General features: G+C 38.3%; 1 protein-coding gene across 6 annotated transcripts in view; it reads right to left on the bottom strand.

Annotated features, from left to right (window-relative positions):
- Positions 1–17125, bottom strand: part of tanc1a (tetratricopeptide repeat, ankyrin repeat and coiled-coil containing 1a) — a 76001-nt gene that overhangs the window by 2470 nt on the left and 56406 nt on the right. For 2 of the 6 annotated variants that reach the window (XM_084425740.1, XM_084425744.1), the window contains 15 exons: positions 15801–16408; positions 11465–11573; positions 11247–11369; positions 8962–9198; positions 7853–8017; positions 7484–7565; positions 6891–7024; positions 6663–6786; positions 5497–5672; positions 5265–5397; positions 3536–3565; positions 3359–3450; positions 2962–3108; positions 2157–2257; positions 51–95 (listed from right to left, as the gene is read on the bottom strand). In XM_084425740.1, the coding sequence (XP_084281866.1) occupies positions 51–95; positions 2157–2257; positions 2962–3108; positions 3359–3450; positions 3536–3565; positions 5265–5397; positions 5497–5672; positions 6663–6786; positions 6891–7024; positions 7484–7565; positions 7853–8017; positions 8962–9198; positions 11247–11369; positions 11465–11573; positions 15801–16408 (2306 nt within the window). The remainder of the gene's footprint in view (positions 1–50; positions 96–2156; positions 2258–2961; positions 3109–3358; positions 3451–3535; positions 3566–5264; positions 5398–5496; positions 5673–6662; positions 6787–6890; positions 7025–7483; positions 7566–7852; positions 8018–8961; positions 9199–11246; positions 11370–11464; positions 11574–15800; positions 16409–17125) is intronic. The other 4 variants (XM_084425742.1, XM_084425745.1, XM_084425741.1 and 1 more) reach the window with 3 other exon arrangements.

Below are 17125 nucleotides of genomic sequence, written 5' to 3' on the forward strand. Positions count from 1 at the left end.
CCCGACAGGTGGACCAATACAATTTGATGAAACGGGAGGAAAATATTTACCTGGTCATTTGCTGTGCGGGTCGGGAGTCAATAGGCACAGGCAGACTGCGGGTTAAATAGCCAATGTTATTTTCGGTACCGGCTGATAGGTACTGTAGGCAGCTGCTTTCAAAACTCCCCTACATATTTATGTTTACGCTATGAGGAGTGTCAAAGACTTGCATTTTGCACTGTTAAGCATTATAGCCAATCGAGGGCATGAACGCAAAGGACAATCAGAGGTGTTTAAGTTTGCGCAGAAGCCTCTAATGCAGGACTCTGATGTGAACAATAGTCAGAGAGGCGTATGCGTTTCATTTAGATTAAAGCTGCAGTCCGTAATTTTTCCTTTGTCGCCATCTCTGTTCGAAATCTGCAATTGCAGTTATTTGCGGAATTATCAACTATGTGGGTTGTGCCTCGGCACGGCACAGCGCGGATGAATCCAATTTTTTGAACGTGCGGCTGTCAGTCACCACGCCGGTGTGGATGCTGTCATTCGGAATCACAGATTCTACTTTTTGGAAGTATGACCAACATAAGAATTCTCACCGGAAAATGTCGTCTGAACAAGTGAGTAACATCCACTTTTGTTCTGACCAACTAAGAGAAATTTAAGGCTGATTAAATCTAACGATCACTTATCATATCACGTCAAACCATGCAAATTATACTTTGTTCTCAAATTGTTAATGTTAACAACATCAGCATTGCGTGACTACCTTTAATGCCCTTCCGATATTTATCCTTGTTTTCGCATGGGCCCGGTTGCTGTCTCTTTTTTCTGTCTCTTTTGCGTTTTACAGCGGGTGAATCGCCAGTTGTCGTTTGAACCTTTTTGGATCCGCCATCAAATTGATAAGTTTAATTATATCAAGTGCTGTGAGAAAAGGCTATAAATCTCCACCTCCAACATCCTCACGCTCAATATAGCCTACTAGCCGAGACACCTTCTTTATGTGTACTGATGTGACGTAATGACGCAAAAAGACATGCTTGAATTTCCCGCGGAAATCCACCAGTACCACTGGAATTAAAAACATTATTACAAGCTTACCGTTTAGAATCGAGCTAAGGCAAGCAGATAGTTTTAAACAATGGCTGGTTATGTACTTGCTAAAAAAAAAAATGTGATACTTTTTAACCCAAAAAAAGTTACGGACTGCAGCTTTAAGTCGCACCAGCATACTTGTCTACATTTTGAGTTAATCATTCCTCATAGTTACAAAGCCTGTCATGTGTTTAGTTTTATGAAATAAATACTTAAGAATTAACCTGTGCTAGTCAACAGAAGCACACAGACTTGCACGATCACTGCACATTAGAATGCCGTTTCAAGGCATTAGCGCGGTACTTTAATTGAATCACGCGAGGGACTGAGTGGATGACAGCTAACAAATTTGCACAGTGATTAGAATAATCAAAAATGCCACTTAATAACAAAAAGGTTACAACCCCTGTACTATAATAAGCACAACTATAATTAAATCACACAGAAATATTGGGTGAAATAATATATTTGTCATTTGATGGTACTATTTTTTTTAAATGAAAAACAAAATCCTTTGGTTTGGCCCAATATTTGATGTCTTGATTCTGATTTTCGATGTCGTGACTTTCAAGTTGCCTTATAAATAAGGTTCAAATGGGTAGCATTATTAGAGGGTAGCAAAATGTGATTGTTGCAGCTGTTGGATTTGGTTGTTGCAGTGGGGTGCCAATACTATATATTTTTTAATCATAATTTTACGAGTACATGTTGGCTATAGTACAATGACAATTTATGCATCAGGCTAATAAAAGTTACACTAACCTGCAAAATAGCTTTTTTAAACATTGCTGGGAAGGTACACATAACACATTAGTAGTTCATGACTTCATTCAAGTTTGATTCAAGTTTAAATAATATCCAGAGATGACTCAATTGTTCAGACAACTCGACAAAGTCCATGAAACACACCAGTGACTCCTGTATTGCATTTCATCCATTTCGCAAACTGGGTGAACCGATTCATTAATAAGAACTGCCAAAATGGAGAGTTTTGTTATATGTTCGGTTTCGCGTGCAGACAGCAAGGACAATGGAAGTGTTTCACTCTTATCAGAAACAATTCACATGCTCTTTACCTGCTGCTCCTTTTGGCTCTGGCACGTGCATAAAATGCCTCATAGGACTTTGGTTTGAGCTCGAGAGCTTTGGTGGCAAACTCCTCAGCCATGCCAAAATCCTGTCAAGAACAGATGTGAAAGGAAGAAGAGAGGAAGAATATGCATGACAAGAAGAAGGGACAGTGGAAAAAATGAGGACCAATCAAGTTTTCAGCAAGTTTAACTCTGTCTTAATTAGACCCATGAGAGTGATTAGTGCACTCATGGCAGCACTGTTGCATTCTGGTACTGATGCGTGCATACCAAGTTTCTGGATTTACTTGTTCACATTCTACCTCAGTCCCTCTTTCTGCTCTCATGCATGAATCTGTAATCAGGAGTCTCTCGTTGAAATTCCGTCCTTGAGTCTGAGGTCAGAGATTCAATGAGAAGCCATAACTGTCAGCCCTAATGATGCACTTAAAATGTTTAATGGTGGAAGATCCTATTAAAATAACCATTAGAACTTCAGGATGCATGTGTAATTAGGAAACACGTAGCAGGACACATAGTGACTCTCTCTCTATCGCTCTCTCACACTCACATAATCTGCCTCCTAATTGCACTCAAAACACTCTCTATACAGCCTGTGAAACTCTTCTCAACCTAGACAAACCATTACAATTATCCTGGAGAAGATGAGTGTGTATGTGATCTATATAAAATGCCTATAGCCATTTGTTTATTACTACACAGATATATTGGCATCCAACAATTGTTAGTCATGTTATCGAAGCCTTTAACCTCTATCCACTGAAGCTGTGCATATACTCATGTGACATACGTTGGTTTTGCGGCGGCAGCGGGACAGGTTGAGATAGAGGGAAACCCGGAGCTCCCTGAATGCCTTCAGGTCTTCCCCGAAACCTTCCCTTGGAAACTTCCTCAGTGCATACTGATACCTCTGAGCAGCTTCCTTCATCTTTCCTTTCTGAGAACGAAGGAGAGAAAAGGGAAAAGAAACTCAGAGGACCTTCATGAAAATGTATTATTGTTTATGTAGTATTTGCTGTAAGAACATAGTAACTACAGGTAAAACCACAAATGGCTCTTCAATACAATGGTTAGATCAATGTAATTGTGTTTTCTGTAAAGCAAACTGGCATGTGTTAGAGCTACTTTTTAGTTCTACTCAAAACTCTTTGTACCCCGAGGGATGCTAGTTGTTGGCGGTGACAGACCTTATAAAGCAGGTTTCCCTCCTCCATGAGTCTCTGCAGAAGAATGATGAGGATGTCCGGTTTGGAGGTGGCCATGGCCCAGGCAGCGTTACCTTCAAGAGAGAAAGAGACATCAGTCCTGGCAGTCAATAACACACAGAACGATTCAGAGAAGAGAGACTTTCCTAATGCTTGTACCTGATCGCTCATAAGGAGATGTTCTGTAGCCTTTAGCAGTGATAGTGACAGCAGTGCAGAAAGAAAGAAAAAAAGAGAAAGCGTAAAAGAATAAATGCAAGGAAAAAACTCAAGAAGAATAGATGTGCTGAAATTGGGAAGGAATACACACTACCATCAAAAGTTTGGGGTCGGTATGATTTTTTAAATGTTTTGAAAGTCTCTATACTCTCCTGTATTTATTTGATCAAAAATACAATAAAACAGTTACATTGTTTTCTATTTTTAAATTTATTTGTGATGGCAAAGCTGAATTTTCAGTAGCCATTACTTCGCAGCAATTACTCTAGGGTCACATGATCCTTCAGAAATTCTAATATGCTGGTTTGCTGCTCGAAAACGTTTCATATTATTATCAATGTTCAGAACAGTTGTGCTGCTTAGTATTTTGGTGGAAACCATTTTTTCAGGATTCTTTGACAAATAAAAGTTCAAAAGTATTTGATCAATTTGATGGGTCCTTGCTGAATAAAAGTATTCATTTCTTTAAAACAAAAATCATACAGACCTTTTTAACAGTAGTGTATATATTGAAAAAATGAAGTTAAGCAATAAGGTTTGAAAACTATATCCACAATATAGCACAGTCTCGAGTGCCTTTTATAAATCAATTACTACATAATAAAAATAAAAATACATTATATTTAAAGCAAATGTGCCATCCTTCCATTAGAATATGTAATTCCTAGCATGTAATCTGCAGCTAATAGAGAAACTAGGCAAACTTGTGACTATATCATGCATTTGAAAACAGCTGGAATGATATATCAACCAATCAGCATTCAGGACTCAAATAACTTGGTTTATTATGCTGAAATATGTTAAAACTGCAGAAGTGCTACTTCAGGCTAACTTTAAGAGAACTACAGTAACTAAAGGGTGAAACTATTCATTGGCAGACTTTCTAAAACAGCAAACCTCTTGTGATGGTTTGGATGCGAGCATGACATCTAAAAAAAAAATGGAAACTAGATATTTTTTTGCTTGTCCTGCAGTATTACTTGTATACCAAGGGGAAATGAGCATGCAAAAAATTGCTAACCCTCTATATTGCTCCCTTCTAGTGGCTAACTGGAAATCTCTGCTAATGCTAATTTAAAGCATGGGTTATTTTTCAGTGGTTATGGAGATTTTTCTTTCCTTCAATCCACAGCTTTTCTGAACCATGTCTACTGTGTAGACAAGACAAATCACACCACAACGTCATTAAAATGCGTCTGGCAAAGTCATTGCCATCATCAACCTCAGACTGGTAGAGACAGTCGCCGTTTCAGATGTAATTAGATGTTTTTAAACTGGAGTGGGAATTTGTTCTGCTAAGGTTTGCACTCTGTGACTTTGGGTAGAAAGCTGAGTGGACTTCGCTATAAAAGTCTTTGCCCTGTCGCAGAGCGTGAATGACAGTCCCATACATCACCAGCGTCCTACTTAACTGTGGGCTAACCGTCCTGCACGGCTCTGCTGCGAATATGGCCTGGTTTCAATTGCATTTAGGACTCAGCAAAGGAACACTGTGCTTTTACTATCCGAGAAAAGGGGAGAACAAATGGAACTCACCACATTCTAGATTTAGAATGGAAAAAACCCTCTTGAGAACCTGACTGTGGCGATCTAGATTCTAGAGGACGGCACTTGAACCCATGAGAGATATGAAAGAATGTGTGTCATGATGTTCTGAGGTGAGACTCACCCAGTTTAGCCCCTTTCTTCAGCAGAGTGACCACGACTGAGGTGTTTCTGCTACCGATGGCCCGGTCCAGAGGTCTCATGCCGCTGTAGTCCATGTGTTCGATCGCCGCGCCGCACTCGACCAGGTAGTGCACCTGAATACAGATCACGCAGATATGGACACGGCATAATACTGAGACACAAGTGTCCCGAGTGTGTTTAGGTCTGCAAAGAGAGAGATTATCTCAGCTTACTATGTCTGCGTCACCGTAGAAAGCAGCGAGATCCAGCGGGGTACGTCCATGCTTATCCGTGTGGTCAATCTGAGCTCCCCTCTCCACTAGAAACTCCACCACTTTCTTCTGCCCTTTCAAACATGCCCACCCGAGCGGGGTCAGACCTTCTTTATCCACTGTTGTCAGACATGCTCCTACAATAAAAACACAATCATTATGGACTTCATTTGACAGAATGATGCCAGTTTTGTCACAGAAAATGTAGTGGTATATAACCCTGTAAATATGTGGTTTTTTTGTGGAGTGCAAAAACTTAAGGCATTTATAGACAAACAAATTACTTTAGTGCGCAAGTTCAAAAGGAGAAGCTCGCACACATAATCGTAGAAAACGAGATGCCAAAGACAAAGCGTTTTTGATTTACGTCGCCATCAGTGTTGTAACCACAATGTTGTTCTACGATTATGTGTGGGAGCTCCTCTCTTTGTTGAACTTTTGTTGAGTATCATATTTCATACTTTTATGCTCCATTATCATATTATAGGATAGATATAGGAAAATATGGAGCTTAAACGTGAGGAGGGAGGGCCAAACTGAGCAAAAAATGTTTGGTGCAGTTGCTGATATTAAATTATGATAGTTTGTAATGTACATCAGTGAGATCATTATAACAGTATAGCAGACTACTTACATAAAATGCATACGGTAAGTATCAGTTGTCACTCTTTATCTCCCAATACTGTCTTAGTAAGATGAATTTAAATTCTTTGTTTGATCAAAGCTCTGTAATGTTATTTTTATTGTGGGGGGCAAAATATATAATGCAATGCAATACAATGATGATTGAGGGATCTGTTGTATTATATTTAATACTCACATTTTAAAAATGGTGAATGGATAAATCAAGTAAACCTAAGCTGTTCAGTCCAGTAAGTGTTCATCTTGAAATATTACTAATAATACAGACATTGTTTAATTTATAAAAATCAGAAAAAATTCACACCAAAAAGACAAATGTACCACAACCTGAAGGTGGGCATTTTTACAATTAAACTAAAATACTTTTTACTTGCTAAAAGTAAAGTTTTTCAGCAAAATTTTGATCAAGTTGATAATTTAGAGGCCTTTGAAATTTGATACAGTAGGCTTTATAGGGTTATGGTAGATTAAGGACGATCACTGACCCTGTGAGAGCAGGAAGTCCACGGTCTCCAGGTGTCCCTCACTTGCAGCCACCATCAGTAGAGAGCGTCCATGTTTATCACTGCAATTCACGTCTGCGCCACGCTGCAGAAACAACTCTGCTATCTGGAAGAGAGAGAGAGAAGAAAAGACATTTAATAGAGAGATATCAATGTAAAAAATCTGACAAGTCTGAAGTTTTTGTTTTCCTGTGTAATAAAGTGTCTTACCTGTGTGTGTCCATGTCGCACTGCATTAAAGACGGGTGCCACCCCTCTGCGGTTGGGCTGTGTTACACTGGCAGCTTGATCCAGCAGGAACACACACCCCTCTAGTTTGCCCCGGCCAGCAGCAGCGGTTAGAGCTGGAGAAGATATGCATGCTCATAATGATGATCTATGCAGTGCAGCAGACTCTGCCATCCTGGGAAACTATTGCTGCATTCGAATATGCCTACTTCCCAATCTCTACTATACAGTATACAAAAAAACAGTCCAAAAGTGTAGTATGTTCAAAATGATGACTTTAAATGATTTAAATGACTAACTACTTCCTCCAATATTTTGGAGTATGGATTCGATGGTCACTTTACTATCCCATGAAGCCACAAGAGAGGAGTTGTGAAGGTCAGTAAAGTGATGAAACGGACACTGGTAGGTCATGTGACAGTGACAACATGGCGGATGTAGTACGTCCGAATTTGTTTCCTATTACGCATGTTGTTATATAGACAATTTTTTTGATCAATGAGTTTTACGTTTACATTTATGCATTAGCAAATAAGATGACAAAAAATGTAGTGTAATGTAGTTTATTTACAAACCTGTTTCACCCCACAAAGTATCATGACCATCAATCTGCACTGAAAAATCGTCATTGTTCAATGCAAGCATTCTTTTTACCACCTGTAAAACATATCAATAAGATAACGATGATTTAAGATAGTGTGTATTACATTTGAGGGATTTCAGTGGGTTTGGTTCCTTTGTGTTTTTTAGTCTAGCTTTACTTCAGGAATAGCGCTTAATCACAAAATCTCTCATTCTAAATTACTTTATATAAAAAGTTAAAAACAATAGACAATAGTCTATAGTATGTCTATTTTAGTAACTAACTGTGAGAATGTGTGTTTGTTGTGTGTATGTGTGGTAGGGGGAGTATCCTGTGTGTGTGTGATGTGTGTATTTAGTACCTGTGTGTGTCCCATGCTGGAGGCAGCGATCAGCGCCTGTTGCAGTGCCTTGTTCTTCAGGTCTGAACCCCACTCCTGCTCCAGAAGATACTGCACAATCTCAGCATGACCCCGCAGAGCAGCGTGAACCAGTGCACACTGACCGCTCTTATCAGCATGATCCACCTAACACACAGGTACAGTTACTTACAAAACCACACTGAAAAAAAACCCCCACATTATCAAAAATAAATAAATAAATTATTAAATAAATTATTAAATGCATTTTTTTAGTTAGTGTCAACTTTTTGAGAAGTCATTATCACTATCATTATTGACAATTGCATGGTTAATGGATGAGCAGCAAAGTTTCAGCAGTTCATCAGTAATGCTTGCAGGAGTTAAACTGAGAAGGAACCATCTGGAACACCTTGTACACTATACAGTACACTGTGTGCAAAAAAAAATATTTAAAAAGACAAATGTAACAATATAAACTTTTCACAGTTTGAAAACAGCAGAATTGTTTATATAACCAAAAATGACTGTGGTGTTTTTGACTGACTTGCACACTTATTAAGTATTTAAAGTTAATGAGGACCGCAACATTTATTCCCTGTCTCACTGTTAGAATGTTTTGGCTCTAATTATAAGATTTTCTATTTTCATATAAATACATTTTTAATTACTTTAAAGTGGCATTACTAACAGGTTCTCCAGGAACTCCATCTGCTCTCTGTTCCGGTGAAATTGCAAAATAAAATTCAACCAAATGAGTACCCCATTTCTGATATTCCATTACTGATATGCAGTAGCAATCTTGGTTGCTTTATTAAAAGTGCACATATAGTGTATTCTGTACATTTATTTCATGTTTGATTCATTATTCTATTCTATTTATTAGTTTTTATTGCATATATGTGTATATAGTACTATGACAAACTAAGTAATTGTGCTTTTTGGGGGGAATGGGTCATAATATCTTGGCTAGGGCACCAAAATCACCACTACTTTTAGGGTATCTCCACCTGCCAATTTCACCCCTGAATATCTTTTACTGAAATACAGAGGTTTAGGTTTAAATCTGACTCATTTATAGTCATTTTGTGTATTATATGGGATCGACTGACCTTTGCCCCTTTTTTGCATAGTAAGGTGACAAGTGGCAGATGTCCAGCAGCTGAGGCATAACAGAGGGAGGTCATGCCGTTCTCCGACTGCCCATCCACAGGCGCCCCACACTCCAGGAGCAGAGCAGTCATCTCCAGGTGGCCCAGGTGAGACTGCACACACAGCACTGGTGCACTGTTTAAAACCTCAGTACGGTAACACACACTCGCCCCTCCCAGGATCAGCAACCGGGACACCTGGGGACGCAGGTAAGACTGGTTTTAACACAAGAAATTAAGTAACTGGGTCAATTATTACCCGTCTGAGGGCTTCACAGAATGGTCACTTAATATTCAGTAAAATATTAATGATTTGATTTGACTGCACTGACACTATTAGAGGATAACAAAAGTTGAACTGAATTGATGACTGTTTTCTGCAGAGCTGCTTTATACTGTTATTAAACTGAACTGAATCAACTTTGAACTGACGCGAAGTGAATAACGACACTATTATCTACACTACACTACTACTGAAGTTGCTTATATCTGAACTTATTTCATAATTGATGAACTTTACACAATTACTGAACTGAATCAACACTGAACTAACTTGAGCTGAAAATCACACTATTGTTTTTCCCTCACCATTTACAATCTCTATTTTGATTTCTCAACCTTGATTTCAGTATTCAGACCTCAGTTTACAATCCATGGCTTCAATCTACAGAATCAAGCTACAATCTACATCCTCAAACTACAATCTACATCTTCAGTCTATAACTTAAATATCCATCCAAATCACTTCATCCTCTGCAGGGTCACGGGGATGCTGGAGCCTTAACCTTATAACCTAATAGAAATTTACATCTTCAATCTACAGTATAGCCTCAATCTACAGTTGCAATCTCAATTTACAGTCTGCAGCTTCAATCTAAAGCCTAAATCTACATCTTCAGTCTACAGACTTAATTTAAAATCTACAGCTTCAACCAAAATGTATAGCTTCAATCCACAGTCTGTATCAGCTTCAACAGCTTCAACCTAGTATGCCTTTATATATCTATCTTCAATTTACAGCTTCAATCTATAATAATATACAGCATATACTGTATCTGTAAATCAACAGATTTAATCTATAGCCTCAATCTGCAATCTATGGGTTGAATTTATAGCATCAATCTATAGGTTTAATCTACAGCATTAATTTTTTTATTTTAATCTATAATTTATTCATTTTTAATCTATAGCTTCAATTTACAATCTACTGTGCCAATCTACATGTGCAATATAAAGACTAGAATGTATTGATTCAATCCACATGCTATATTTACGATCAACAGATGCAAGCAAATATCTTCACACTGGTATGCCTTAATATTAGATATAGATTAAGACATACTCGATTGAAGCTGATTATTTGCTTGCATCTGTAGATTGTAGATAGAGGCTGTGGGTTGAAGCTATACATTTTATTCTCAATCCCTCTACAGTTTCCTGTCCAGCTTTCGAATATCCATTTTAATTAACTCAACAAGAATGTCATGTCTAAACATAAAACCAAACCACAAAACTTAGTATTTATACACAAATATATTGTATCTGTTCAAAAATGCTAATTGTTTATTTCACTTTCATTTAACAGTGGAAGGCATGAAGTCATACTCGCTAATCGATGAATGAATGAATAAATGCAACCTGGCTCCATTACTTTTTTTTGATGTGGATATGGACAGTGTGGTAATGGAGGCTTGATTAAGATGCTGGATGAAGCAGGAACACATTAAAAGCAAAGGAAGCAGAATCGCATTTATTTATACAAACACAGCAGGAAATAATGAGAAGCTCTCCAGCCAAATGGCTGTCAAGGACGCTGGTGCGCACACATGGGCTCAGAGTGACGCTCGTTTCATTAAAACTCCGTAGGAGAGGAAATTACAGGGACAGCGGAGTCTAGACTGCAATTAACATATAATAGATTTAATAAATAAATGTAGTCATTACGCAAGGCATTTTTCAGTAAGCCTCAGCACTAATTACTATGTTCTACGTGACTTATGAAATCTCGTTCATTGTGGATGTCTTAGAGCTCTGTAAGGCTTTAGCTCTTCTTGTGCGGTTGAATGCGTCAGCCGCGTTAATTGTTGGAGCCTTGCTCTACAATTCAGGAGCGCAAAACAGTTATTCTTTTTTTTTTTTTTTACTCAAGATTGACGCTGCTTTTTATAAGTGATGGTCTCATTGGCACATTGAGTACAAGAATGTGTGTTTTTTTAGTGCGTCTTTGTGTCTGCATATCCTCAAACCTTGACGTTGGGTGTGTACAGGTTTCTGAGGGAGGAAAGAGCTGCAGAAAGGCTGTCTGTACTGTAGCTGATCCACAAGGCCTGCAGAACACTTGACGAAACCCCTGTTCTCTTACTGTGACCCTGAGGACAGAGATGAAGAGGCAGGAAGAGTTGAAATGGAGATCCCATCACTTAAACACACACAGTGAAGGATTTTGAGTATCTGTGTTTATTACCTTGAATATGTGAGCTTTAAGAATGTGGTGGCCCAGCTCCATGGTTTGTTGGCGGTTGAGTTTTCCCTCTTGACGTGAAAGCATGAAGGCCATCAAAGCGTGGCCACTTCTGTTTACCAACATCAATAACAATTCATCAGAAATCATAATGAACACCATCATCCTGATGCATCATATAAGTGATTCACATATTTCCTGTATGGAGAGGGGAATTTTTTTGGGGGGGATAACCAATATATAAAGTACAGTACTGTGCAAAAGTTTTAGGCATGTTAATATCCCACACCCCCCGTTCCCCCCAAAACATTTTTTTTTTTTCAGTTATTTATATCTTTTTCTGTAGTGTGTCAGTAGGAAATATCAGTTTACATTTCCAAACATTCTTTTTGCCATTAATTGTAATAATCCAGTGAGATTTGTGTATGCACAAGGAGTCTGACAACAGCCGGTATGATCTGATCTCACCATCATTGAGTTCGTCTGTGATTACATGAAGAAACAGAAAAAACTGAGACAAACTAAATCCAGAAGAACTGTGGGAACGTCTCCGAGATGCTTGAAGAAACCTTCCTGCAAAGCTACCTGAAAAACTATGTGCAAGTGTACCTGGACAAAAGCCGTTTTAAACGCAAAGGGTCGTTACACCATATATAGTTAATAGAAGTTAAATCATAAATAAATTGAATTTGTGATTTTATTTTTGAAAGCATTCTCACTTTACAGCATTTTAACACAAGTGCCAGTACTTTCCACAGTACTGTAGCTTTGCAGGAAGGTTTCTTCAAGCATCTCGGAGACGTTCCCACAGTTCTTCTGGATTTAGTTTGTCTCAGTTTTTTCTGTTTCTTCATGTAATCACAGACGGACTTGATGATGGTGAGATCAGATCATACCGGCTGTTGTCAGACTCCTTGTGCATACACAAATCTCACTGGATTATTACAATTAATGGCAAAAAGAATGTTTGGAAACGTATATATATATACATTATAAGGAAATATAATATACTGTATATATAAATATAAAGGAAATAGATAATTAATTTGAAATATATGCAAATAATATTTGCTCACAATATCTCTTATTTACATGCAGTCAACTGCATATTTCTTGTTTTCGTCACATTCTGTTATGGGTTGCAATGATTCAGCCTATTTTTTCAATTCAAAGCAGTTAAATTTGACATCACTGAATATGTTGTTCATTTAACATTTCTATCGTAAACAGCTGTCAAATATCTTTCACCATTAAAACCTGAAGCTCTGCGCAGGAATTCATGTTTGGTCCCTGTGAACAGTAAAGCCTGCCGTCTTTGATTTGATTGGCCATCTCAAATCATTTTGACATTGATGAGCACTGTAAGACTGCTCAGGCGGATCAGCTTAAAAAAAGTAAGTTAAAATTTTGCAGTGGAGTCAATATTTGTATTTGTTTCTCAAACAATCTAGAAATTATTCGTATCTGTATTCAGATCAAACTAGGTGGGCGGGGCTTTAGTCGGAAGTTCGTAAAATTACTTAAGACCATTATGTCTATGGTTAAATGTATATATGTTCCCTTCATAGTTGTTATTTAACAAATATGCCTTGTATAACTCAAAAATAATATTTTTTTTATATAATTATAACATTTATTTAAATAGCCTATTTTATAATCGTCTGAGCTGATAGCCATATAGGCAGTGCTTCGGGCGACCCGAGTTCGATTCCCTGCTTGGAAACCTTTCCAGATCCTCATAAATAAATATTCAAATATCTTATAATTACTTTCTGACAATACTAAATGTTAAATAAAAGGACAAAAAAAAAAAAAAAATTCATCCACAACCTCAAATAATTAGAGTAGGACTTGGCCATTTCTAATCATCGGGGGTGCCATGTTCCCCTCATCTAAATGGCCCTACAGATGCTTAATATTGGACTCATAAAAAGAAAAGTTCATGGACTGTGATTCATAGAGAACTTTGCTGTCTATGAGGACATGTTTGAACCGTGTTAAGTGGGTCACTCTTCAGTTTATAACAGTGATGGAGCTACTGATGCCTTTCTAAATGAGAACACTGAGCAATGTGTGTGTGTGTGTGTTTAGGTGGACAGATAATTGAAGAGTCTACTAAATGAAAGAGAACTACACGAGAGTAATTTCATGTCCAAAGGCTACACACACTCAAATTTTAGTTACTCCCTTTCTGAACTCAATTAAACCCCAAAAAATCTGTACTTCACATGCTTTGCTATGTGGTTGGCAAGGTGTTCGGACTAGTTGTAACACAATGCTATGAAGCTTCAAATGTGTTTGGAGTAGCTTTAGTGGTGTGTTGTTTTTACCCAAACTAGATAAGCGTAAGCCCTTCCCCATAGCTGATTTTAAAGATTTCATTGGTCATGTTAATCACAGTGCCGACTGCCTAAACAATTCCGTAACCTTAACCTTAGTATAGCATTGGCACGCACATCCTGATCCATCCATGATTTTTCTGAATTCTGAACTCTTCATGACAGGTGGCTGTGTGATTGAGTTTACCAATGAAATTGGCTGTGGGATAAGATTTATATTTATTTCATTTATTTAAATTTATATTTAACTGGTTTTGGGAAAACAAATAACACATTTTAATGCATTGAAATTCACTTGCTAGGATCCCTGGCTCATGAATTGGTATATTATGTACACTAATTGGGCCACTCTTGAGGACCCTGGGTCATTAAACATTGGGACACAGATGACTCTGGCCCCAGACAACATACTTGCTTTGTAAAATGTCATCACTGTATTTATCAAAAACGGCAGGACTGATACCCTACTGACATTACTTTTAAATGCTTTGATCACATATCCCTACAATATTTCAGGCATAAATGATAAATGTTAGCTAGATTGTTCTCTGCTGCCTAGAGATGTGCTTATGCAAAAAAATTAATAATGGTTTGTCTTTTCAAATCTTCTAATGCGTGTTAGAAATGTGACAGTTTTATACAGTGAGCATCGATGCTCCCTGGTTCCCTGCTCTGTTTGTATTGTTGATCATTATTTTCCTGTTTATCACTCTAAAGCGGCTTTGAAACAGTCTGAATTGTATAAAGCGCTATATAAATAAAGGTGACTGGATATGTGTTGTGGAAATTCCAGTGCACTACAGCCAAGGCCAAGTTTTGGCAGTGTCAACTTTTGTGTTTCGCAAAGTTTGCTACTTCAGTTGTGGTGTTGATTCACATTATGTAGATTAGTGTGTAGAGTGATCAGATGCATTTTAAATAACTGCAAAAAACTTAATTGGCCCAAAAATGTTTTTTTTTGGTCCTGGCACAAAATTACCAGCTAATATCATTTGACTAATCATATCATCAGCACATATGAAAGTGTGAACGAGTACTATCATTCAGTAATCAGCAATCATTCTGGTTTGATTATAAGAGCAGATTGATTGCTGTAAAAGGAGGGAAGACGTGTTTCTGATCATTGTGTTCTTGTGTTAGCAATGGTTACCTCCAAAGAAAGACATGTACCCATCATTCACTTCGCATCAAAATGGCCTCACATCAAGGAAATTGCTGCAAAGAACATTGCACCTGAAAGAACCATTTACCGGCTCATCAAGAACTTTATGGAGAGAGGTTCAATTGCAGTGAAGAAGAGTGTCCAGCAAGCACTACGACCATCTCCTCCCGAGGAGCCGGCTACGAAATCGTGTCAGCAACCCTGCAGAGCTTGCTCAATATTGGCAGCAGGTGTGAGTGCATCTGTACGCACAATGAGGCGAAGACCTTTGGCCAATGGCCTGGTGTCCAGAAGGGCAGCAAAAAAGCCACTTTTCTCCAAGAAAATCAAGGACAAATTAGTTTTGCCTTGACCAATGAACCAGGGAGTTGATTGAAATGCACCCAGAGTAGTCTTAGCACACATTGCTATGAAGTTTCTTGGGTTTCTGAGTAGTTTTAGCACATCGCTATTCACTTGCTAAAGTGTTTTAAGTAGTTTTAGTGCATTGCTTAAGTGTTTTGGGCAGTTTTTACGCATTACAATTCCCTTTATTTGGTGTCTGATTAGTTTTAGCACATTGCTTTTCATTTTCTGAGGTGCTCCAAGTAGTTTTAAGGCATTGCTATGAAGTTGCTTAAGTGTTCTGAGTGGTTTTAGCACATTGCTATTCACTTGTTAAGGTGGTCTCAGTAGTTTAATCACATAGCTAAGGTGTTTGGAGCATTGCTGTGCGCTATCTGGCAACTTTATAGCAATGTGCAACACGTTAGCAACTTTATCCTTGCCATAACAAGCGTGAAAAACACCAAACCAAACCATTCTTTAGTGTGTAAGAAAAAGCGACATCACTGCTTACCTTGGGTCACACATGAAGTCAGTGCTCTCGCCATCCGCCCTCCATACCAGCCACTCCCTAAATGAGGGGTGGCAGAACATGCGCGTTCTGTCTCGACGGCCAATCAGAAAGCAGGAAAGAGCATCCATGCGCTGCTGGAAGTCCTCCCACTCCAGCTCTCCTCTCATGGATCCCGCATTCAGTGCCCGAAAGAGCTGCTCATCCGTCAGAGGGTGCAAAGATGCCAGAGCCACGTTTAGCAGCGGCAACACACGCTCAAATGCTGAGGCCGATGGGAATTTCATGTTGCACTGCAGCAGATAGAGCTCAGACAGAGACACTGGTATCACCTTATAGCTGGAGCTTTTAATGACCAGGTGACCCTTCTCAAACAGATCGAGAGTTAATTTTAAATAAAGATATGAGCCCTGGCTGCGGGCGACCAGGTGGGCGCTGAGCTTAGAGAGGTTTGCTGGGTCTGCTTTGCCATTGATGGCAATGTTGCTGATGATGTCAGGGCTGTGGTCTATACGGTGCTGGATGTAGGAGGTGAGGTCAGAGGTTATATCCTTGTTGTCATGGAAATCATCCAAAGAGATGATGGGAAAGTGGAGGAGACTGGTGACTTCCTGTCAGATCAACATAAAAGACACATAAAAGTTATAAAAATAAAATAAGCCAAGTTCTTGAAAAATGCATTCATTTTGGTTTTATATGGCTTTGCAAAATAATTAATTTTTTATTCCATTTTATACCAAAGAAAACTTTTAAATGAAAATGTATTTAATATGTTTTAAGGTAGACATGAAACATCATGAGTAGAAGAATAAATATAATGAATATCATGAATAATATATTTATGTTGAAGGAGTTGCACCACATGACATTTTAGAAACCTGCCATGTCATAAAAACTATCTTATATATTGAGGATTGACACAGTCACAGTCTATGAGATAATTTCCTTTTTTTCTCTACATGTTGGTTAGACTGATCAAATTATAAAGCGACAAAACTACACAAAATGGCCATTTTCGACAATTCCTGTATACTAATTCAGATGCTGGTAGCATTAAAAAGTGACATCTTTCTGCCTGCTGCAATAGAAAGACATGCAATTAAATAGTTTGTGGGGACTTTAAGGGATGAACCTTAATTTAAAACGACTGTTATGCACCATAGCACAGGAGTAACGACCACCAACTTTCCAAAATAATCCCTTTTCTTGAATAAGTATAGTTCTTTCAGGATTACGGTTTTGTACTGTAACCACTGACAACTGCATGCCCTTGATGACTTCAAGAGGAAAAAATTATTGAATACTACAAGACTCACAGAAGTCTGCTC

Source organism: Rutilus rutilus, assembly GCF_951802725.1.
Source record: "Rutilus rutilus genome assembly, chromosome: 12".
NCBI lineage: Eukaryota > Metazoa > Chordata > Actinopteri > Cypriniformes > Leuciscidae > Rutilus > Rutilus rutilus.